Source organism: Sceloporus occidentalis, unplaced genomic scaffold (genome assembly GCF_023333645.1).
Source record: "Sceloporus occidentalis isolate IW3139 unplaced genomic scaffold, rSceOcc1.0.p SCAF_5, whole genome shotgun sequence".
Taxonomy (NCBI): Eukaryota; Metazoa; Chordata; class Lepidosauria; order Squamata; family Phrynosomatidae; genus Sceloporus; species Sceloporus occidentalis.
The window spans coordinates 112,188,715-112,212,247 of record NW_028316985.1 but is presented as its reverse complement, the minus strand read 5'-3'; the positions used below and the strand labels follow the sequence as shown (position 1 = coordinate 112,212,247).

Genomic DNA, 23,533 nt, shown 5'->3' with positions numbered 1-23,533 from the left:
ATGTAAGTCTCGGTAAACTGGGAGAGGAACTAGGTAGGGAAGGCCTGTTGGAAGAGAATAGTTGATTTTCTCATATCTTCCTCAAAAATCTACTGATGCTTATATGACACATGTGTGAATCACACTGTGATTTTCTTTTTTTAAAGCTGTTTTGTACAATTCAGAATTGTTAACATTGCCTAAACTAATTTTCTCATATGGGTGTGAGCACTCCAGAGTATAATGGAATGGATTTCTTCCATGAAAAAGGATGAGTTGCCTGCTTTCTCTAAAGTGATGGCCATTTGTGGTTGTTCTGCACATGCATTTTGCAGACATATGTATATAAGTATTTTGTTGTCCGTAAGGACTCCTAATCTGGGCGACCTCACTTCATAGCTCAGTTTCTTTAGTTTCCACTTACTGTTTTTGCAGTATCATGGTGTGTCTGTGAGGTCCATACCCAAGGACTTTGCAATCTAAATTTGGTCAACAAAAGAGAGGCGAGGAAATGAAAAACGTTGTGTGGGTAGGCTTCCTGTTCACTCTGGTTGGTGATCGGCTTGTTTGTTTGCTTGAAACAGCTGCATAAATGTGAACAAAAAGTGGGAAAAACACTTAATAAACATTGACTGGAAATACAGTTGAACCAAATAAATATCCTAGAATATATATTTAGGATTTTTTTTGGCAGGGGTTTGTTTTTGGTAATACACCAAGGTGTCTTCTACTAAAACATAGTACACTCCAAATGAGTCAATGGTGGCACAGTTTTAACAGTTCTATGGAACAGTTTGACATTGTGCAAAATAGTAACCATCTCAAGTATTTTTCAGAGTCCTGCTTCTTTAGATTACAGTCGCCCCTCCTTTCTCATGGACTTGAATATTCACAGAGGGGCAACCTCTATTATTTTCAATGAGGTGCACTCGTGGGCCTATAGGGCTTGAATATTGGCAACTCTACATTTTCGCAGGGGGGTCCGGAACAGATCCCCCCGTGAAAACAGAGGGCTGACTGTATTTTAATTAGGAAATTCCATGAATGGAGGCTTCTTCCATATCAAACAAATGAACTTTGTGGTATCTCATTTTAAAGCAGAACCAAGAAGCTTTTTTATTAAAATACCTAGGACTTCACACCCTTGGGAAATTTCTTAGTGAAACCGTTGAAATGTGTTCTTGCATGCAAAAACAGAATAATTAAAATTTACATTTCTAGCTACTTATTCTGTTGCATAAGCAGGAATGGGTGGTATTAAGGCTAAAAGTGGAAGGGCAAGTGCTAGCAATAGATCGTGCCATATGTTGGTCTATAACCTCCAGTTTCTATTTACTGATCTGCTAACCTCCTTTCATTTCTCCCAAGCTTTCTCTGCTGTGCCTGGTTTTTCCTTTATTGTTTCTTTCCCAGTCGTGAGCAAGGTGGTTGGAGGTTCCACATACTATGCGAGAATTTTCTCTACTATGCCAGTTCCTTTTCTTTGTTATTTCTTTCCCAGACATGGATGAGGTAAAGGAAGGTTCCTCTTACCATGGGGAAATCACAGCATATGAGGTGAGAAGGGTTAAATGTTAATAAGACTCCCATTTGCATGAATGCGACCCTTCCTCCCACCACCACCATCCCAGTTAGCTTGCAGGAAAAGTTTATAGGATGGATCAATTGAATCATGGACTGGCAGTTCCTTAACTCTGCTTGACTAATAGCTTTAGCAGTTCTTACATTCAACAAAGAAAATGTTTTTGTGGTTTTTATATATATATATTTGGAAATAGTGAACCAACTGAAGATAGTGTTTTCTGCCTCTGTGCCAGGGATTTTTCAGAAGTCCCACTGGTTGAGAAAAAAAATAATCCAGTTCCATATGCGTTCGTTAGTCACTATTTTCTTAACTGTCTGGTGATACATTGGGTCAAGATATTTTCACTGTTTGGTTTTTTGGCTTTAAATTAATAAATTGTGTGGACTAAATGCAGCTGTTAGCTGAAATTGCAGTACATCTATTGAATCAAGTACTGACTTACCAAGTTCTTATTGTTTTATGTTGGCTGTTCTGGGAGGCAGGGGTGGTGTAGACAAAAAGTTTTCTACACTCTGTTCTCTGCATGGTACTTCATAGCATAAACCTCCTTTTATCTCTGTTAGTCTTTATTTCTGTTGTTATCTGACATCAAAGCAGCTTTGATGATGAATGGATCCATTCCAAAAAGCCCTGATCGTCAAGTGCTTTGCTCATGCCTTACATACTCAGGAGGATGGCTTCCTTGATTGAATCTATCCACCTGTAGTTTGGTCTTCCTCTTTTCGTACTGTATTTCACTTTACTGAGCATTATCATATTTAAAAATGAGTAATTTTGGTCCAAAACACACTGCAGAAATAATCCAGTGTGACACTGCTTTAAGTGCCCTGGCTCAGTGATAGGGAACTCTGGGAACTGTAGTTTTGTGAGTCCTTTAGCCTTCTCTGCCAGATCTCTGGTGCCACAATAAACTACAATTCACAGGATTCCCTTTCACTGAGCCAAGGCAGCTAAAGCAATCTTGAACCGGTTTATTTCTATGGTGTGGTTTTTGGACATGTCTCATGATCTGTTGAAAGTATGACAGCCTCAGTTTAGTCATCTTCGCTTATATCTATCGGTTTCTGGCTTAAAACTGTTCCTTTCCTTTTGCATTCAGATTTTGTAGATTCTGGCAAATTCTTTAAAAAATAAACAACTTAAAATGAAATCTTCACTGATACCTAATTTTGTTATACCATTTCTGCAAAGAGCAGCACAAATAATAGGGATGGAAAGATTGGTAACCATCATTTATTTCCCAGCCAGCCCCCCCCCCCCCCCATGGATTTCTCAACACTTGAGAAAGCCAGCCAGGAAGATTAACATAGTGGTATGGGTTTTTGTTTTTGTTTTGGTCTAGTATTAACTCATCCTTAAATCTGGTATGTGGATACTGGATCCCACCCTAGGAGAAAGGGGGCTTATCAATTGAATGAATGAATAAAATACTCTGCACAGAAATACACTTCAGCTTGTGTGTGTTGTGTAAGAAAGCCACATTTTTTCATTAAAATGTGTATTTATAGAAATATTTTTTTTTGTGCAAAAAGGTGGAAGGGGTTGGACAAAATGGTGTCTTTTGCACAAAACCCACTACTTCCAAAACATTTTTGCCTTCCAAAAGGATGGGTTTTATGTTTAAAAATGTTACTGGAAGTGTGTTTTTTTTCAATGAATGATTTGCATTTCAAATGGCGTATTTTTTTTTCCACAGAGTAGTTTCCTAAAACACTTTGGGATACCCAGATACTGTGAGAAAATTGCAGGGAAATAATCATTTTCTCCCACAGGGAGCATATTACATAAATTATTAGTCCTTGAATGCAAGGATAAAATAATTAAAGATATAAATTCAAGAACTAATAATTTCTGTAATATACTCCACCTTGGAAGAATGTTTATTTCACAAGATTGTTGTTCCTTTCCATTTTTATTGTGAAATAAAGTGTGCCTGGCTTAAGAAACCTAGTCACTTTCACTTCTGGGCAGCAGCTTGACTATGGCTCTGTCTGTATAGCTGGCCTCACTTTGTAGCTACATAAAGCAACATGGCATAGTGATCAGCCCCTGAGAACACTATGAGAAACTCATGTTTTGCGCACTAGGGCTTTCCTGTAGCAGAAAGCCTCCTCCTACTTTATCTTTCATTCTCAAGGCAACATAAAAGCTACTCCAGAGCTCTGGTCAGCACACTTCCATTTTGGAGGATCTACTATGTTTATTATAGCTAGAATCTCACTGTCCACAAAATGGAACTTGGATACAAAAGACCAAATGCTTTGTGTTTAACAACTTGCTCTTAGTATCAGAATGCTTTCCACATGTAAATCCACCCCTTCTTATTTCTCTGAATTATGTCAGTTATATAATTTGGGGGTTAGGTGGCTGTAGTTTTGTTGTTTCCATGATTAAATCATCAGCAGTCTCTTTCAAATCAGCCGGAGATCTTATGACAAACCTAAAACTACCTCAGTGTGGGCTGGGGAGGAGAGGGACAGAATTGAAGATCACATCTAAGAATCAGACAGTTACCTTTGTGTACAGAGTGCTTCTGTTACAAATGTTGCATCTGTTTTCATTCTTTTTACATGCTATTGATTCAGTTAGCTTGCATATATTTGTCTGCTGTTGGTCCCACTATTCTCACTAAAAACAGGAACTTTTTTCTCCACACACCATCTTGTTGCTGTTTTGAAAATATTTTTCCCTGCAAATGCTTTTCCAGAACGTTATATATCCATGGCCACACCAAGTTGGATTTCACAGTCTGGCATAGTGCAATTGAAAAAGCAGCAGGTACAGATGGCAATGTGTTGGAAGATCAGCAGCTCAGCAAAAATGACGTCCCGATTATAGTGAATAGCTGTATTGCATTTGTTACACAATATGGTAAGTAGAGCGGAGCATTTGTTCAAGTTCCTGAAAATCGGAGATGCATCCAGATAGAGTACTTATAAAGCATCTGTATCAGATTACATTATGTGGGCTTGAGCTGTGATCTGTAAAAGACCACACTTTGGAGGAAGTTTTTGCTGTTACATTAAGCTGTTTGTGTGGCAGTATATTTGTATGTATGGATGTATGGGGAAGGGAGAGAGAGAGAGAGGGGGAGGGGAGAGGCATTTTTAACGAGAAAAACACTACTGCAAAATGAAAATTAAATCTTCTTAGAATCCAGGATGTGAATCACTGCACAATGAGGTCCACTGTGGTAAAGTTGTTTAAAAAGCTAAACAAACAAAAAAACAACAAAAAAACAAAACTCAAACCTTAATTCATCCTCTTGAGTATGAGGAAATGCTGAAAAGTTTGCTGCCCGAACAGGAAGGGAATGACCTAGAGCCATGAAACCTAGACGTTATTCCACATATTCACATCCAAGTCTGACACACTTGGCACATCATTTCTCAAGTTTCTTTGAACCTTCCCCTCAAAAATCTGATGTCTGGTCACTGAAATACTGCTCTGCTGCTGCTATCAACTCTGAAAAATTTCTTCCTTTTAAATATTTGGAAAGAGGAGACAGTGAAATGGTGCAAGATCTGGTGAGTAGACTTGATTGTCTATGCAATCTAACCCCAAATGCATCAAAACATTCATTGTCTTTCCAGCCCTCTGAGTTGTCCTGTAGGAAGAGAACACATTTTTACAGCTTCCCTTGCTGTTTTATTTCAATGCCTCCTTTAATCAGCACAATGAGTTAGAGTAATATTCTTTATTAATTGTTTGGCCCTTCTGAAAACAGTCAGTCACAAAAATATTTCCCTTATTTCTGAAAAACTGTAGCCATAATCTTTCTTGCTGAACTTAGAGTCTTAAATTTCTTCAGCTGTGGAGAACCGGTTTTTTTCTCTGTTTCATAGTGTTGTAAATATGGCCTGGAACAGACCGCCACTTTGCAGTAGCCTGGGGCCAAAATGAGGGGTCGGGAGAACGGAGCTCTGCCTCGTCCACATGGGGACTGCCATGATGATGCACATACTGCGCACCGTGCAGACGTCACTGGCAGGAAGTGGCATCATGGAGGTGCCCTTTCCCATTTATGGCGCCGCAAAAAAGAAGCAACTCTAGGCAGCTTCTTTTTGGCAGTGCATCACTGCCATGTTGTTTGGTGGCAATGACAAAGATGCGGGGCAAAGACAGGCGGCACAGAGCCACCCATCTGTCGAGCCCCATTGTTTCATCAACAGTGATGAGTCATTCCAAAAAAATATCACTAGATCACTCAAAAAGCTACAAAATCAACTTGGAGGTGTTTTCATTTTTCTTCAGCAGTCAAACATTTCTACAGCCACTTGGCTTACAGCTTGTGTATTGCCAACCTCTTGTGAATTATAAACCCAATGTGTTCCTGGGATATCTATAGACCAGTGATTCCCAAAGTACATGGTGCTCCTTCCCTGGGGGCAGTGGAAGGATCTGGGGGGGCAGTGAGGTAGAAAGAGGGCAGTAGGGGGGGAGGTGAGGGGAAAAGGGAGCGGAGGGGGGCATTCAGTCAAAGTATTGATGTGCAGAAAAGAAAAGGAGAAACAGCTGTCTTTAGGACCATGGTGGAAATGAGGATTGCATGAAACTTATTTTCAGGGTCCCCAGAAAACCACCGCATAGCCTCGCTGATAATTTTGTGTGGTGGTGTCTCTTTGCCTACCCCTGTGAGTTCACTCCGTTATTGGCATCTTTTACTCATTTTGGCAATCACAAAACTTGTGCAATACTTGGCACAGGGCATCAGTTCTGTGGCTAAGAGTGGCACCATTTTGGGACAGACTGGAGCAAAGAGTTAGAGAACATGGTGGCGGAGGCGGAGTGGTGGTAAAAAGGAGCTTTCAGATTTGGAACTCTGCTTAAACTTTGTGAGCTCCGCTGGGACATGGCTAGCAGGTTGTAGTTTCACTGCTGCTCCTGTTTTTTCCCATCAGACAGACTGAGAGAAAAGGTAGCAGAAGAATCCATTTTTTTTGTGGGAGAGTGGACACTTGAAGCTGTGTGGGGAAGACATGTCTCTGGGGAAAGAGTATTATTTATTTATTTATTTATTTATTTATTTATTTATAGCGCTGTAGATTTGCACAGCGCTGTACATAAAAACAATAAATATAAAAGAGTAAACCTGCCTATGGCGTACAATCTAAGAAATAATAGGATAATACATATAAAATACATATCTATGCTCAATTCTTGGAAACAGTCCTTTGTCTTGGAGCAGCTCCTGTAGTTAAAATCTCTCCCTTTCTGACCCACACCACTCTCCATTCCAGAGCATGTAGCCTCTCTAAACCCCCTACATACCCACCAGCTTCACCTTTCTCTGCCCCGATGAAGGATTGAGAGTCCCTCCTCTCTTGGGAGAAGCTTCTAATTTGCACCTGGTTGCTCTGGGATCAGCAACTGATCAGCTGCCTGAGCATCAACCAAGAGGCCTCTTGTCCTCACTGGTTTTTGCTACAAGGCTGGCACAAATGAGTTGCTGCTCAGCCAGCTGCTCAGTTGCTGCTCCCAGGATGGCAGGGTGCAAAGGGAGCAGCAGCTGAGCAGCCAGTCAAACAGCAACCAAGAAGCCGCTTGCCTGCGCCAGCCTTAGCTGCAGGGCTGGCCCAAACAAGAAGCTTCGTGGTAACTGCTCAATCAGCTGTTTGGTTACTGTTCCCAAGGTGACTGGGTGCAAAGTGAGCAAAGGTGCCATAATCATGAGATATTTAGTCTTGGGGCCAGAATATCTGAAAGACAGCCTGCCCACATATGATCCTGTCTGATAATATTGTAAGTGACACCTTATGTGTTCCACCGCCTTGTGAGGCTATGTTGGTGTGTACACATAATATACAATAAATAAATAAACACACACACACACACACAAACAAACCCAGGGCTTTCTCTATAGTAACACCCAAACTGTAGAATGACCTTCTTAGGGAGGTCAGAATGGCTCCATCCCTTCTGACTAAGCTATTTCCCTTGGCTCTAAATTAGAGGTGTCAGCTCTGACTGTTTTTAGTTGCCTAGTTTTAGAACTACCTTTAAAGAGGAGGTTTGGGGTGTTTTAATTGGTTGTTGGTTAATTATTTAATGTTTGAAGTGTTTCTATTAATTGTGCAGTACATTGGGAACCCTGGTAAGTCCAGAAGTGATAAACAAATGTCTTAAATAAACTTAGTAAAAGCAAACCAATGTAAGTTATAGTTACATTTTAAGTAGAAGCACTGTAACTTCTAAAATGTAGTTATTCCACAAAATTGTCTATGGGGGAATTAGGTGATCTACCAGGACAGGTCCATCCCAAGATTTTTCTGGCTAATAAAATGGACAGAATGACAACTTTCCCTTTTGTATGTTTACAATTGTGTATTTATTTTGTTACTGGTGATGGGAGCCAGTTTATTCCTCTGTGCATGAGGGCAGCAGGAAAGAATTAAGGGTTCAGTCATGTTATATGGCCCATAGATTTCCTCCTCCAATACTTCTGTTTCCTCTCTACACCCAGAATTTGTCAACTGGGACGGCTGTGTTGTTCTGTTTAATGGTATTGCTAGATCTTCAGTAGCATAGTTCTATAAGATATAGGTGTGTGCCTAGATTACACAAAATCCTTTGTGTTTTCTTTGTGCCATTTAATGAAAAAGCAAGTCCTGTGTGAGATCATTGAAAAGATCTAGCCATATAATTTGAGTGAGATAGGCCTTTTTGATTGGTTCTCAGCTTCATGGGTGGGTCACTTCAACCTACTCTTAGTTTGATATTACTGTACTCCTAGGAGCTGTGCAGAACACCCATAAGGAGCGGCCTGCAGCCGCCTCCATTTTCATCAGATTAGGGCTGTGGCAACCACACGCCATGGCCCCGATCTGGCCTTTGCAGGGTATGATAGCTGCAGCTTTATGGCGCTCCTTTGGCCTGCATCATGTGGATGCAGCGCCAGAGGAGTGCCATGACCCTGCACACCATGTGGAGTGGTGCGAGGTGTCACACTGCCCCGGGGGCAGAGTTTGGGCATGCCTCATGTGGATGCTATGCTCTGACTCCGTGCCCAAGCCGACCTTTAAGGCCAGTCTGCACAGGGCCTATGTTGCATATCATCCCTCATGGATAAGGAACTCTTTTTGCAGCTGCAGAAATGCTTACATGGTTGTTCTGTGGCACTCACACTGATGTACAAAAAGTTATCTGTTAGTCCTTTGATGGAGCTGAAATGGCAGAATTTCCATGCAATATTGGGATGCCATTTTTAGCTAAATGTGAATTAACACAGCCTTTCCCAACCTATCATACTCCAGATGTGACCCCACCATCCTCATCCACCTTGTTAAGCATGATGGGAATTATAGTCCAGCACATCTAGAAAGTGCCAGATTAGGAAGACTGCATTAAAGGGTGCCTTGTCATTGTTATTTATAATTATGTCTGTGACAACATATTAAATTCTGCAGAACAGCTGGGTGCGTTTGCATCGGAACAGAGCAAAGAGTGGTGTTTGTGTTGCAGTGTGTCTTTTTTAAAATTTAAGCTATATTTTTGGTAAAGTATTTATTTAAAAGTATAATTTTAGCAGGCTTTTAAAAAGTAATCTTGTATTTTTGTGCTTAAGGTTTAGGTAGCAAAAATATCTACCTGAACAGAGGGGATCCATCTCATGTGAGTGAACTTCTTGAGTGCTTCAAAAAAGATGCCAGAAGTGTTAAACTGAGGGCTGGAACTAATCGGCTGGAAGATGTTACTGATACTCTGAAGTGTTTTCTATCTGATGTTGATGATGCACTTCTTACCAAAGAACTCTATCCATTTTGGATCTCTGCATTAGGTAATGCATGGCACAATTTTTCTGTAAATCCCTGGAAGCACTACCTGTATAACTGGATACCGAAACATAAAAGAAGCAAGTTCTTAGCATTCTGGTATATGCTTAACAGAAGCATCAGGTTATGCAAATGATTGTCTGTAACTGACCTCCAACTGCACTGTTTTACTTCCTCTCATTAAATGAATAGCTGTCATTCACTCCATTGTAGGTAAATAAAACATTTCACTGGAAAGGATCAGTGAAATTAGGCTCATTGAAAGAGGAGGCCAAGTAATGTTTACAAAAAAAAGTATCTGTACAGTATTTGCCCCCCTTGCTTTCAGACCCACACACTATGATCGTGATGGACAGTTTGTCACCTTTTACAGAGGGATGTGTTATCCATAAAAGATGTGCATGTCTTATTTTATTCTGGGCTCATCTCTCTCCTTTTCAGGTGTGAAATATCTTGCAAGCAAGGGACTTTATTCTTCCCGTCAAGGCATCACCTCACCATTTTTTAAAAAAACTGCCTGGCTACCAGTTTGCAGCCTCCTCACTACCTTAGACCTGGCATTTTTCTTGGGCATTATGGGGGTGCACAGAATTGCATCTACTACCAAATATTGGGGAGGATATTCCAAGAAACTCTGCAAATTGGCCTTCTTTTTCTAAGCAGATGGAAAGAGAGAGAGAGAGATTAGAGGTTTTCTCAGAAATGTATTTTACAAGCAATTTTAGGTTAGCTCTACTTTACCTCAGTTTCTAGCCATTGCTAAGTTTCACGTTGCAGAATTTTGGCTAATTTTGTCAGTAAACAAGGTCTAGCAGAACCAGATTAGCCAAAATGTGTGCATATTATGCCTTATCAGTTGAAACTGGGTGGGTGTAGTCTTGTCTGAGACATTAGGATGAGCTTTAACAATACTCAGAGTGTACTTGAAATCTCAGTAGGCAAGTCATCCTCCAGTTTTAAACTGGGAAGGAGGATTACCCCTATTGCAATGAATTACAGTGCTTTCTGTATCCTTCTGAAGTTCTGAATGAGGTCAATGAAATCTTTTGTCCTATTTCCACATCAAAATTGGAACTTGTGCTGATCTTTGCTGATCCTCAGAGAGGCTCAGAAACCAGTGACATATCACACATTTCCCCAGTCATTTCTGAAATCAAAGCAAGTCCAATTATTTCCAAAATAAGCACATTTCTGGAGTCAACAAAACAAAGGGTTTAGTCTGGTAAAGGCTGGGCCCTTTACCAGACAGAAGACTTTATCACACCACCTCTAGTGTCTGACATACCTCTTCCAAATTTGAGCCAAATTCGGAAGTTAGGCTGATTTTATTGCATAGATTTTTTTCTCTCAAAACGGCTTCCTGTTGCTTCCAGTGTTGAATTCGGGCCCTGTAAGTTGCTTTGGTGGCCATTTTTTCCACATCAGAAGCTTCAGAATTGAGAAAAATGGCCGCCGAAGCAATTTAAGGGCCAGAATTCATCCCTGGATGCAACAGGAATCAGTGCGATAAAATCAGCCTAATTTCCGAATTTGGCTCAAATTTGGAAGAGGTAATTTTGGCACCTGAGGCAGTGTGATAAAGTTTTAAATGTGGTCATCACACAGATCCCATTTGGGGATCCTACCGTGAAAAAGATACATGAAAAGAGTGGGTTGTGGGAGGAAGAAAAAGAAACAACAAAACGTAATGAAGCTCATGAAGGGGGGGGGGGTTGGTCTGCTTCTTAAAGTAAGAGACAACTTACTCTCTTTGTTAATGCAGTAATTCAAGAGAATTGTATTCTAAAAATCAATACTGTGACCTCTCAGTAATCTGCTAGAAGCAATGAGAACCTCACTTTTCCATTCTACCTATTTATTGGTCTTCACTATTTGTATTTTAATCAGCTTTGCTCGTTAAGTGCATCCGTGAATGAACAGAGAGCTAGTTATCCTGGGACTTGTTGCTGGCAGTACTTGAATACAGACATTGCACGGCATATCCTCTTTCTACCCAAGACCCCCTCTCTCCCTGCTTTCAATGCACTGCATAACAATCTGTATCGAAAGAGAATTATCCATATTGTCCCTGTGAAGTGGAGTTGATTGGGTGAACAGTCATTTGAAATGACTAGCTGCTGCTCAGATGGTAGATCAATATCCTTCTCTTTTGGACCGCATTGTAGTTAATGCTAGATAATTTAATCCCCCCTCTCTCCTTTTCTCCACCAGATACAGTGGATGAGAAAGAGAGAGTGAGGAAGTACAGCACTTTTATTCGAACACTTCCACCTGTCAATAGGGCAACTTTGGCAGCCTTAATGGAACACCTTTACAGGTCAGTATGTCAGTAAATTTACTAAAAGAAGGCATTATCAGGGAGTGCTTCACAAGTGTATGGCTAGGCTGTCAAAGTTCTGTGGGCATAGCTGAATATTATTACTATAGCTCCGATCAAATACATAGCCCTTATGCAGTACATTTATATTTTCCAATTGTTTTGAAACATTTATCTCAAGAGTGTTGTTTATCATGTCTTTGAGGATGTATGTACATCTTTCCCAGATTGCTTACAAATAACGTAAAAGCACACACAAAATCAAAATAAATAATACCAAAACTTCACAACTCATCAAGATCAGTTGGTAGCAGATGGCTTTGTGGGAAGGAGATGACAACTGTTGCTTTTGTCATTACTGTCACCCTTATCCCTCTATTAATAATGTCTAGTGGCATATCTAGAGCATCTGATGAGCAAGATCGGAACTGGGAACTCCCTGTTTTTGCTTCTAGGCCACGGGTGCATAAACACAGGCCCAATATCCAAAGATGACTCTCAGAGGTCCTGGTCCCCAGATGGGCATGTACTTCTCCATGACACAATTTGGTGTCGGTGGTTTGCCAGCTTTTTGTGGCTTCCCCCCTCCCATATTTGAAAGGGTTGAAATGCCTCTCTTAAGGCTTAGTTACAGGCGTGAAGTTAATTAAAATATGCTAGTATTTTTGATCCCACAGTTTGCCTTTGGCTCTCCATATCACTGTAATGTAGTTTGCAAGAACTTATTTGAATTTGAACATAGCTCTTCATCTGAAAGATCCTCCTCCCCTGACTCAAGTGCTACCTCTAGCCATGACAATTAGCAATATAAACACTGATGCCTTGCAACTGCTGAAGCATCTTTCTAGGTAATTGTTGTTGGTATAGATGTGTTTAGTCTGTGCTTAAAAATAATACTGTGTGTCAGAGGAGCTGCACTGTGTAAGTAAATTTTCATATTGGGATAAAATAAACAATTTGGTTTCCCCCTGTATCATCATGGAAAGAGGGAAGGGAGGTACACACTGCATTCTTGTCCTCTGAGAATCCTAGGTAGCAGAGTTCTTTGTCCAGTATTGCATTCTGTAATTTCATGAATACACATACAAACATATACACACACACACATAATTTCAAATGGCGCTAGGTATTGCCATTATTTTCTGCTTATTTTTTTATTTGGATAACTGTCCTTCAAACACTTTTCAGAGCCAGTCTTCTGTTCGTAATCATTTGTCAGAACTATTGTCTTCAAAACAGAACCATTTAAGGCAGAGCTTATTGAAAAGAGCAAACAGGTGGGCTGCCCTCTACATGTCTCCCAGTACGTTGCCAAGTTTGCCCTTAATGATGCTTTCAGTGTAATGCCAATACAATCCACTCTTCATGAAACTTAAAACTGATTAGAAATAGTACATTCAGACTTGTTTTGCCAGGGAGGAAAGTGTTATTATTAAGCCCCAGCAGCACAGCATGCTATATCTGTCAATGTCTGTCTTATCTGCATTGTGCCCCAGCAGTGCAGCATATCTGGACTGAGCCTCAGTCTGTAGTCTTTCACCTCGTTAAACTTTTGAAGCACAGGCTTTCTCAAATTAGATGAAGGAAATGGAAGTAGAGCAGAGTATCATTTGTATATGGTTTGCACCTCATCCTAAATTTACGTATGAGTCAATTCAATAATTTCATGCAACCTTAAAAAGGAGGAGACTAAATCACATTGAACCCCACAACAAAAATGCTAAGGAGCTGAGCAGTAGTCACCAAATTTTATCTTCTGGTATGAATCATTATAAGATAGTGCTACTCACTCAAAAGGACATCATGTGTAGCTAGTTGCACAATGGAAATTTCTAATGCTAGTGCTAGAAATTCATTTCCACTAGTGCAACTTGTGCTACCACTGGGATTTAGGCCTTGGTGTGATCCAGCAGGCATGATTTCTATTCTGGGAAAGCATGTCACAATACTCTAATAGTGATAAACATTGGAATCTGTTCATGTAAAAGCAAACAGCGCCATCAATTAATGAGCTAGAATGCATAATTTCCTTTTAACAGAAGCCTTCTTTTGAACTAAGCTATCCTGTTGGAAATGTATGCTGTGGCATAGGGGTTTCAACTTGCAACACCAGTGCCTGCTGTACTGTTCTAAATGGATTTATTAACTTTGAACAGGGTACAAAAGTGTTCTGAAATCAATCACATGGATCCTCACAATCTAGCAATGGCATTTTCATCATGCTTGTTTCAAACTAAAGGGCAAACCAGTGAAGAAGTCGATGTAATTGAAGACCTGATTATAAATTATGTGCATCTCTTTGATGTAAGTACCCAGCATATTTATCAGATTTCTCCAGTAATACAATTTGGCAAATGGATGAAAATGCAAATGTGATCTCATGGAACTTTTTCTCTTTGTTCAGTGGAGCTTTCAATTTGGCTCTCTTGTTTTGCAGTCTGAAGGATTGTGATTCTACATTCTACATTAAAAGCTAGACACTGGGAAAAGCTAAAGCTGTACTTGTAGTTTGCTGTGAATGTTTATGAATAGAGTTCCATCCTTCTAGAAAATCCCAGGTGTTCATCTGAATGCCTAGGTTACCAGTGTGCAGATTTATTTATTTTTTCTGGCTGTTGGTTTCACATTTAATCAGCTGGCATTCTGCTAGTGAGATACACATGCATAGGTCACACTACAGAATTGTTCACATAGCACAACAAACATATTCTGCTGGCAGAAGCAGAGGTGGAGCTGCATATACAGCCACATTGTGTGTTGTGTGTATGCACTGGACATTGTGGTTGAGAATTGCACATTGTTGTTGAACATTGCAGATGTTTGCAAATTGTGACTATGCATTACAATTGCACATTGTGCATTGGCACTCAGACATTGTTGTGTAATGTTACTGTTCTGCATGGTGGTTGTGCAGTGCTGGTGCAGTATATCTCTGCATGTGGTTATATACGCAACATTGAGGGGGTGTTGAATTGCAACCTATATCTATCAGTGTAATTGACACTTAAATTTGCTATCAACAAGGAGCTTACAAACCATAATTAATAGTAAGGAGAACAATTGAGGAAACAGGCATAGCTAGTTACATTTGAGGTGCTGTCTGGTTACAGTTCAAGGGATGAGATTAAAGGCGTCCTTTCAGAAATTATTGCATTAATTAATGACCAACTAATGAATTTCCACGTGTCATTTGACTGCAGCTCTCATTATCCCTCACCAGTGGCAATCCTGGCAAAGGTTAGTGGGAACTCCAGCCCAACAACACATGGAGGACCACAAATTGTTATCCTTGCTTTGGAGATAATACTGTTCTCAAATGTATGCTTTAAAATAGCAAATGCATGTTTATGTAATAGAAAACTTTAAATTCCAATCATAAATTCATTAGTGTGAACACCAGCTTCAGTTTGTTTATCTTATTTTTAAAAATATAATCACATTTCATTGTGATAAAATGCGCAGGTTGTCTCAGTGTAAAATTTGTAATGGAAATCTATTATTACTTCTAAAATTTGTAATCCCCTTTCTGCTTGCCTACCACCCAAAGTGACATACAACTCATAGAAACCATAAAACAACACTAAAAACATCATCTGCAGCAATAAAACTGTACAAAAACTTAACAGCTAAAATACCTGCACATCGATATAAGATGCCTGAGAGAATAACCAAATTTCATTCTGTACCTTAATTCTATCAGTGAGATGATCTAGCAGGCCATATTAATGTTCAAGAGTAAACATTAAAATGTAAGATTGCAGTAAAATAGCAGAAATAGAAATCAAATGCATAACAAGGTGTGCACCAGTCTACTAGGAAGTTGCTACCATTCTCTTGTATGTTTCCCATTTATTTTTAAGAGACATATTCAAGAGAATTCCTTAGTGAATACTTCCAATTGGTAAAAGAGGCAGCCAGAGTGAATTCTCAGTTTTAGAAGTAAGAGGTCCTCATGATATGTGAATGCAACATGATTATCAACCCTTAACTCCCAAAAAGGATGAGGCTATCACATAGAAGCTGACATCCTTTTAGTGTCATATGCAGGTGTTGGTTTTCCTTACACCTCTGTATGTCACTTTTGGATTGATATGGAGGTTGGTATTATTTTCTTCCCTCACAGTGATCAAAGACACCTTCCCTGATTTATGATAGTCTCTGCAGACTCCACATAGCCATTCTGTACTTGGTGGAGAAGGGTGGGTGGATAAGAGTAGTGTCTGACTATGTCTCCATAGCCTGATGCAACATGATTATGTTATCTGCCAAGACCTCTGGGGGACCCCACCTAACCTTAGTGGATGATATAACCACTTTGCATCTAGTTATGAGGACATAGCCAGCTGCTTTTCTCAATCTCTCCCTTTCTCCACCAGGCACAGAGTGGCACTGGGCAGGGGAGTTGCAGCAACACTACTGGGGTCCAGAGGTCAGTAAATTACCAACTATAATGTAGTAGCACTTGTAGAATTACTCCACTATGTTGGACCATAAAGGATTGTGACCATGAAATGTAGAATCACAATACATGGGAGGCTGGTTCATACACATTTTTCCCCAGAAAAGGAATATAATTGTTGCTACTCTTAAGTAGTGGTTGGGCTTCCTTGTTTTGACAGATGATTTAAGTCATAACTGAGCTTTTGAATTTTGCCATGATTTGTGCCACACTAGGATAATTAGATAATGATAATGATAAAAAATAATCAAAGTCACACTTTTCTATGTTTCTTTGATGGGATTCATACTTCACTCTAGCCCTTTAAATAGTAACACTTCCTGGCAAGATTGCTTTCTTTTCTGCTTAAAAGCTAAAGTTTGCTGGCTCATCATACACTGTAATAGCTCAGTGTATATCATAACTCCACTAAGTTCTATGGCCTGCATTCTGAAATCATAATGCGAGAGAATGCAGTCATGTCCCATAATCAATATGTTGTCTCTGTGTGACTTGTTTGTTCACTTTGGATGTTAGTGTTTTAAGGCAGAATTTTTAACCACAGCATTGGCTGCGGGGCCTAGTTCAGTGATAGAACACAGGCTTTCTGTGCAGAAGGTCCACGGTTCAGTATCTCTTGCATCTCCAGGTAAGGCTAGGAATCAATCCTGCATGAAATCCTAGAGAACAACTGCTATTAAGAAACAGCAACACTGTACATAGACAAATGGGCTGACTGATTAGAAGGGATAGAGCCTCCTCTTGGGTATATTTTATATCCATCTATCCATTGGCCTCTCTTTCATGGGGTCGTGACTATGAATTTTAGTTGTTTCTTTTACTAAACCTGTAATTATGAGAGTTTGAGAAAGTTCCCTTTTTTTCATTGATCACTTCTAGAATCCCCACACCAGCAGGGGGGTGGGGAGGGTCACAGGGCTTAGGAGATCTGGGGAAGTTGTAGTCCCCAACATAATTCCTCCAAGTTCTCCTTAAAATGTTTATTGTACCATTGCAGACATGTCAGTTTTACAATGATATGGTCTAAAAACATTGTATAACATTTAAAGCTGCTATTTTGTATGTGACACTGTGTCCTTTAACAGTTGCAATATTATCCTGATCTCCACATGCTCTTCAGACTGTAGGTGCTCATGAAAAACAAAACAAAATTTTTTTGCAGATAGCGGAGCTGGCTGAGCTAGATCCTTGCTATTTCTACTTATGCAGGAAGAATTCAAAATGTGATTTTTCCCCCTTCTGTATTCCAAAATTATAGAATAGATTCTGAGCCTTCCAATTTTTCCCCTCAGTGCTGGGCTGCAGGTGTAGAGCAATGGAAGAAAGACAGAAAGGCACCAAATGCAGGAAAAATAGGGAGAATATATCCAGATGCCCAAAATTATTTTCCAGACAAGTATGGAGACTAAATAGTCTGTTCAACTTTGGGTTCTTTTCAAATTTGTTTATTTTTTAAAAACATACAGACCAATTGTCATATTCATTTGTAGAAAAAATGTGAGTGTCCATCTTGTAAAACTGTTTCTTTATTAACAGGTACATGAAGATCAAGTGAAACAAATGGATATTGAGAATAGCTTTATTACCAAATGGAAGGATACTCAAGTGAGTAATGGTTATTCTTTTTTTTTCTTCAAATGGCAGATGCAGTGGGAGTGTAATGCAGAGGGAGAGTCCATTCCAACTGTAGTTTTCCTTTTCACTGGAGGATCCACTGTGTTGGACACAGACTCAGGTCTTAAAACCTCAGTTTTATGGCTTGAGTGTAGCAGTGAGGTAGGCCTCCATGTGCAAAGGCTTTGGCACTCTAGCATACAAGCAAAGCAACACCAACTACTTGAGCTGAGAATGCAGAACGGGTATCTCTGAATTCATCTGGTCTTTGCATGTGTTGGCAAACTTTCTTCCCTTGCCTAGCCATCAAGAGGAAGTAGGTTCAGTTTTTACCAGACTGACTTCAGGAACTTAGTGCCAGAGAGCACAGGATTCAGGAATATCTAAAGTGAAGATTTGTTATTGAGCTTGGTCTCACTTTGTGACTACCCTATTGCCTTGCCCTATTAGCCATCTGCATTCCTAATTCATCTATCAAAACACAGTTCAACATATAGTAGCACAATGTGGACGGCTAAGATTATTACAGGGTTTCAAATCCAAGAAGTTACCTATTCATCACCTTTCCCAAAACCTGAAGGTGACCTGGGCACAGTGTTTGAGGGGTTCTACTTTAATTTTTCACTTTTTCTTACTCTCTTTTTTTCATTAAGGGGCTTGTGGGGATTTTTGCTCTGAGGAAGTGAGTCAGAGACTTGCTTCCAGAAGGAGCTAGTAACCAAGATAACTATAGGCCCAGTTGATTGAACTTGCTAACAGAGCTTGGGGGACAAAGACCAAGCCAAAAGGGGTTCTTTACGCTGGTATTTAGCACGGGAAGCCCACAGTCTTGTTTCAGTGCCTCCTATGGTATGGATACTGAGAGACCTGTTGCAGTCACTTGAAACACTTGTGGGATGGTTGTCTTCATGCCTATGGATGTGAGGAACTTCATCTGCACCAAGTGCAAGTTGGTAGCCCTTTTGGAAGAGAAAGTCCAGCAGCTGGACGCCCAGGTATCTACACTTCAGCCATCTAGGGAGCGAGAGATTTTCCTGGATAGAATGGACCAGAGGGTCTTGGATGGGAAACACACAGAGGAAGTTGCTGGAGAGGAGGAGGTCACTTCACGTACAACGGAAGTAGATGGTTGGAGGAATGTCACACACAGAAGTAGGGAAACCAGGGATTGTTCTGTGAGCTTGCAGCTACAGAATCAATTTGAAGCTCTCTTCCTTATCAGGGATGATGATGAACAGCAGCAGGGACAGATTTCAGGGACAGAGCAAGAGAGCCTGAGAGTGCCACCACAGGGAATAGATGCTGTTAAACCTTGGAGGAGGTGTGTTTGTAGTGGTGGGGGATTCTTTGTTGAGGGGTACAGAAGCAGTGGTTTGTGGGCTGTCTTAGGAGGTGTGTTGTCCCTTTGGGGCAAGGATCCGTGACTGACAGAGAGGCTGACTTATCAAGCCTACTGACTATTACCCCTTCCTTTTAGTCCATGTGAGAACCAATGATACAGCAAGGGACAGCTTCAGGCTATCATTAGTGATTGTGAGGTTCTGGGTAGGAAACTGAAAGAGCTGGATGCCCAGGTTGTCATCTCATCTCTTCTCCCAGTTGAAGGGCATGGTCCAGGAAAGGAGAGGAAAATAGCAGATATAAATAACTGGCTCTGCAGATGGTACCGTCGAGAACCATTTGGATTCTTGGATCATGGTCTGCGGTTCCATGAGGGGGGATTTCTGGCAAGGGATGGGTTGCATTTCATGCTAGTTGGCAGAAACGTTTTTGCCAATAGACTCCAAAATTTGATTAGTAGGGCTGAGTTATAGCCGGGGGGCGGGGGGAGGAGGGAGACAGTATTTTGGAAGGCAAAGGGGCTGGAAAAAATAGTCAAACTGTCATAGAGGGAACAAGGCAAACAGTGCAAGGACTCCCCCAACAGTGGGAGGCAAAAAAATTGGAACAGGCAGCAAGTAGGGGGGACACATAGTTTTAGATGTCACTATATTAATGCACAGGGGATGGGAAATAACCAAGATGAACTTGAACTTCTAGCACAACAAAGCAAATATAACATAATAAGCATCACTGAAACCTGGTGGGATAAGTCTCATGATTGGAATTTAGTAATTAGAGGGGTATAACCTTTTAAAGAGAAATAGGGCAAACAGAAAAGGAGGAGGAATAACATTATATGTCAGGCACGTTTACACCAGTAAAGAGATCCAGGACTTATATTCTGGAAGTGAGGTAGAGAGCATCTTGATAAAAATGAAAGGGAAGGGAAACAACAAGGATGTTATTATGGGAGTCTACTACAGACTCCCAAGTCAGATGGAGGAACTGGATGATGCCTTTCTAGAACAGATGACCACACACTCAGAAAGGAGAGATGTAGTAGTGATGGGTGACTTCAACTATCCTGATATTTGCTGGAAGTCAAACTCAGCAAAATCCTCAAGGTCTAGCAAATTCCTCACTCGCCTCAAAGACAATTTCCTTGTCCAAAAGGTGGAAGAGGCAATAAGGGGGTCATCTATTTTAATCTCATCCTAACCAACAGGTATGACCTGATTAATAGGGTGCAAGTAGTTGGATCCTTAGGTGACAGTGATCATGTTCTCCTTGAGTTTGTTATACAGTGGAAAGGAGAAGCCGGGCATAGTCAGGCACACATTCTAGACTTTAGGAGAGCTAATTTTAGTGGATTTAGAGAAATACTGGTTGTGATCCAATGGTCAGGAATACTAAAAGAGAAGGGAGTTCAGAATGGATGGGAGTTTCTGAAAAGGGGATACTGGAGGCATAATTTAAAACAGTTCCAATGAGGAAGAAAAATGGGAGGCGTCTCAAGAAACCAGGATGGATGACTTTCAACTGAGCTGAGTTGTAAATGGAACATGTATAAGAAATGGAAAAAAGGGGGAAATCACCAAAGAGGAATTCAAACAAATAGTGAACACGTGTAGGGGTAAAGTCAGAAAAGCTAAAGGGCAGAATTAACTCAGGCTTGCTAGAGAGGTTAAGAACAATAAATAGGGATTTTGGGGTATGTCTGCAGCAAAAGGAAGGAAACAGTAGGGCCGCTGCACAGAGAAGATGGCACAATGCTAACAGGGGACAGAGAAAAGGCAGAATTACTCAATACCTTCTTTGCTTCTGTCTTCTCAGAAAAAGAAAAGGGTGGTCAACCTGAGAAAAATGGAGCAGAGAACAGAGTAGGGGAAATTCAGCACAGAATGAGTAAAGAGATTGTACAGGGATATCTGGTATACAGTCAGCCCTTTCCTTACATGGGGGATCCGTTCCGGACACACACACCCCATGTAAGGGGAAAGCTGTGTATGCTTGCACCCCATTGAAAACAATGGGGTGAGTGCACGCGGCATGGCATGCATGTCATTCATTTAATTGTACTGTGGCTTCAATTTAAGGGAAGCCCGCCTATGGCATGGGCTGACTGTATAATTCTCCAGAACCAGATGTGCTACATCCAAAGGTATTTAAAAAAACTGGCAAATGTAATATCAGTGCCACTGGCAACAATCTTTGAGAACTCCTGGAGAACAGGAGAAGTCTCAGTAGACTAGAGGAGAGCAAACATTGGCCCCATATTCAAAACGGGGGAAAAAGAGGATCCCAACAATTATTTTCCAGTTAGTCTGACAGCAATACCAGGAAAGATTCTAGAGTAGATCATAAAAAGTCTGTGAACATCTGGAAAGCAATGCCATAATCTTAAAAAGTCAATATGGGTTCCAGAGAAAAAAGTCATGCCAGACAAATCTAATCTATTTTTTATATATAAAATTACCAGCTTGGTAGATGAAGGAAATGTTGTGGATATAGCATATCATGTTCCCCATGACATTCTTGCAAACAAGCTTGTAAAATGTGCACTAGACAAGGTAGCTGTTAATGGATTTGTAATTGGTTATCCAGCCAAACCCAAAGGGTGTTCAACAATGGTTCCTTTTCATTGTGGATAGAAGTGACCAGTGGGGTGCCATAGGGTTCTGTCCTGGGCCCAGTGCTATTCAACATCTTTATCAATGACTTAGATGACAGAATTGGGGACATACTTATCAGATTTGCAGATGACACCAAATTAGGAAGAGTAGCTAATACCCCAGAGGACAGGATCAAAATTCAAAATGACCTGAATAGACTAGAAAGCTGGGCCAAAGCTAACAAAATGAAATTCAATACAGAGAAATGTAAGGTACTGCACTTAGGGCCAAAAAAATGAAAATGCATATATATAGGATGGGGCACACCTGGCTTAACGAGATTATGCGTGAAAGGGATCTTGGAGTCCAAGTAAACCACAAGTTGAACATGAGTCAACAGTGCGATGTGGCAGCTAAAAAGACCAATGCAGTTTTAAGCTGCATCAATAGAAGTATGGCATCTAGATCAAGGGAAGCAATAGTGCCTATGTTTTCTACTTTGATCAGGGCCCACCTGGAATAATGTGTCCAGTTCTGGGCACCACAACTCAAAAAGGATGTTGAGAAACTGGAGGATGTCCAAAGGTGGGCGACTAAAATGGTGAAGGGTCTGGAAACCATGCCCTATGAGAAACGACTTAGGGAGCTGGGCATGTTTAGCCTGGAGAAGAGAAGGTTAAGAGGTGATATGATAGCCCTGTTTAAATATTTGAAGGGATGGCATATTGAGGAGGGAGCAAGCTTGTTTTCTGCTGCTCCAGAGAACAGGGCCTGGAACAGTGGATGCAAGCTACAAGAGAAGAGATTCCACCTCAACATTAGGAGGAACTTCCTGACAGTAAGGGCCGTTCGACAGTGGAACACTCTCCCTCAGAGTGTGGTGGAGTTTCCTTCCTGGTTGGATGGCCATCTGTCAGGTATGCATTGATTGAGAGTTCCTGCATGGCAGTAGGTTGGACTGGATGGCCCTTGTGGTCTCTTACAACTCTTTGATTCTCTGATTCTAGTCAATTGAAAACATTATAGAACATGAGATACCAAGCATCATCCTGCTAAATAGTCAAACTTTTGATGTAAATCTACTTCTTGATTCTGTTGTACTTATCTAAAATCTTTGGTATGTGTGTTGAAGAATTAAGACAAGGACTCCTACACCCATAGGAATCAAGATAAGTACTCTGTTTCTTGTGAAAAGCGTTTTAAAATGGGAAGGATGTCATTTTGTATGAAAGAGAATGCAGCTTACACTGTGGATTGCAGCTGTCACTTTAAAAGGGCTTTTGACTGATCACTTTGTTCAAGGCCTGGAAGATTGTCAGTGAAGAAGGATCATTAAACAGAGCATGAAATATTTTCTAGTATATATTTCTAGATATGGCTGAACAGCATTGCAAACATTACTATTTCCAAAAGGTCTAGAGAAGATTTTCTGTGGTTAAGGCTATCTTAAAATGATGGAAACCACTAGGTGGAGCTGTATTTCCAACTGTTTTCTACAAGCAAAAGTATTCGTGTGACACAGCCTGTTGCTGCATGAAACAATCTTCTATCTGTTAACCTTTCAAAAGTCAAAAAGTATATAAATGTTGTTGTACATTTATGGAACATTTCTATTCACATAGCAGTGAGAAGCAGTTAGCAATCTAGAAATTAGGAAAGGTTTTTGGAGAGGTAGGAGTTGAAAGCTAGCTTTTGAATTATTAAAAGTAGAAAGCTGATTGAAAAATGAACTTATTTTACAGCTCAAAAGAAAAATCGCACAATTCTCATGTCACTTAGTATGACCTTGTTTTCCATTCCAGTTGGCACTTTGTTAACCATTCTTCATTTTTTTCCTTGCCTACCAAACACTTTGCCAGCTGTTTTTGTTTG

General features: G+C 40.5%; 1 protein-coding gene across 3 annotated transcripts in view; it reads left to right on the top strand.

Moving 5' to 3' along the window:
* ARAP2 (ArfGAP with RhoGAP domain, ankyrin repeat and PH domain 2) overlaps positions 1–23,533 on the top strand; it is a 138,078-nt gene that overhangs the window by 80,742 nt on the left and 33,803 nt on the right. For all 3 annotated transcript variants that reach the window (XR_016281281.1, XM_089525069.1, XM_089525070.1), the window contains exons 20-24: positions 4,272–4,435; positions 9,129–9,341; positions 11,548–11,653; positions 13,810–13,957; positions 17,649–17,717. Coding sequence is in view for 2 of the 3 variants with exons in the window: in XM_089525069.1 (XP_089381195.1) it covers positions 4,272–4,435; positions 9,129–9,341; positions 11,548–11,653; positions 13,810–13,957; positions 17,649–17,717 (700 nt within the window). In the remaining variant the exon portion in view is untranslated. The remainder of the gene's footprint in view (positions 1–4,271; positions 4,436–9,128; positions 9,342–11,547; positions 11,654–13,809; positions 13,958–17,648; positions 17,718–23,533) is intronic.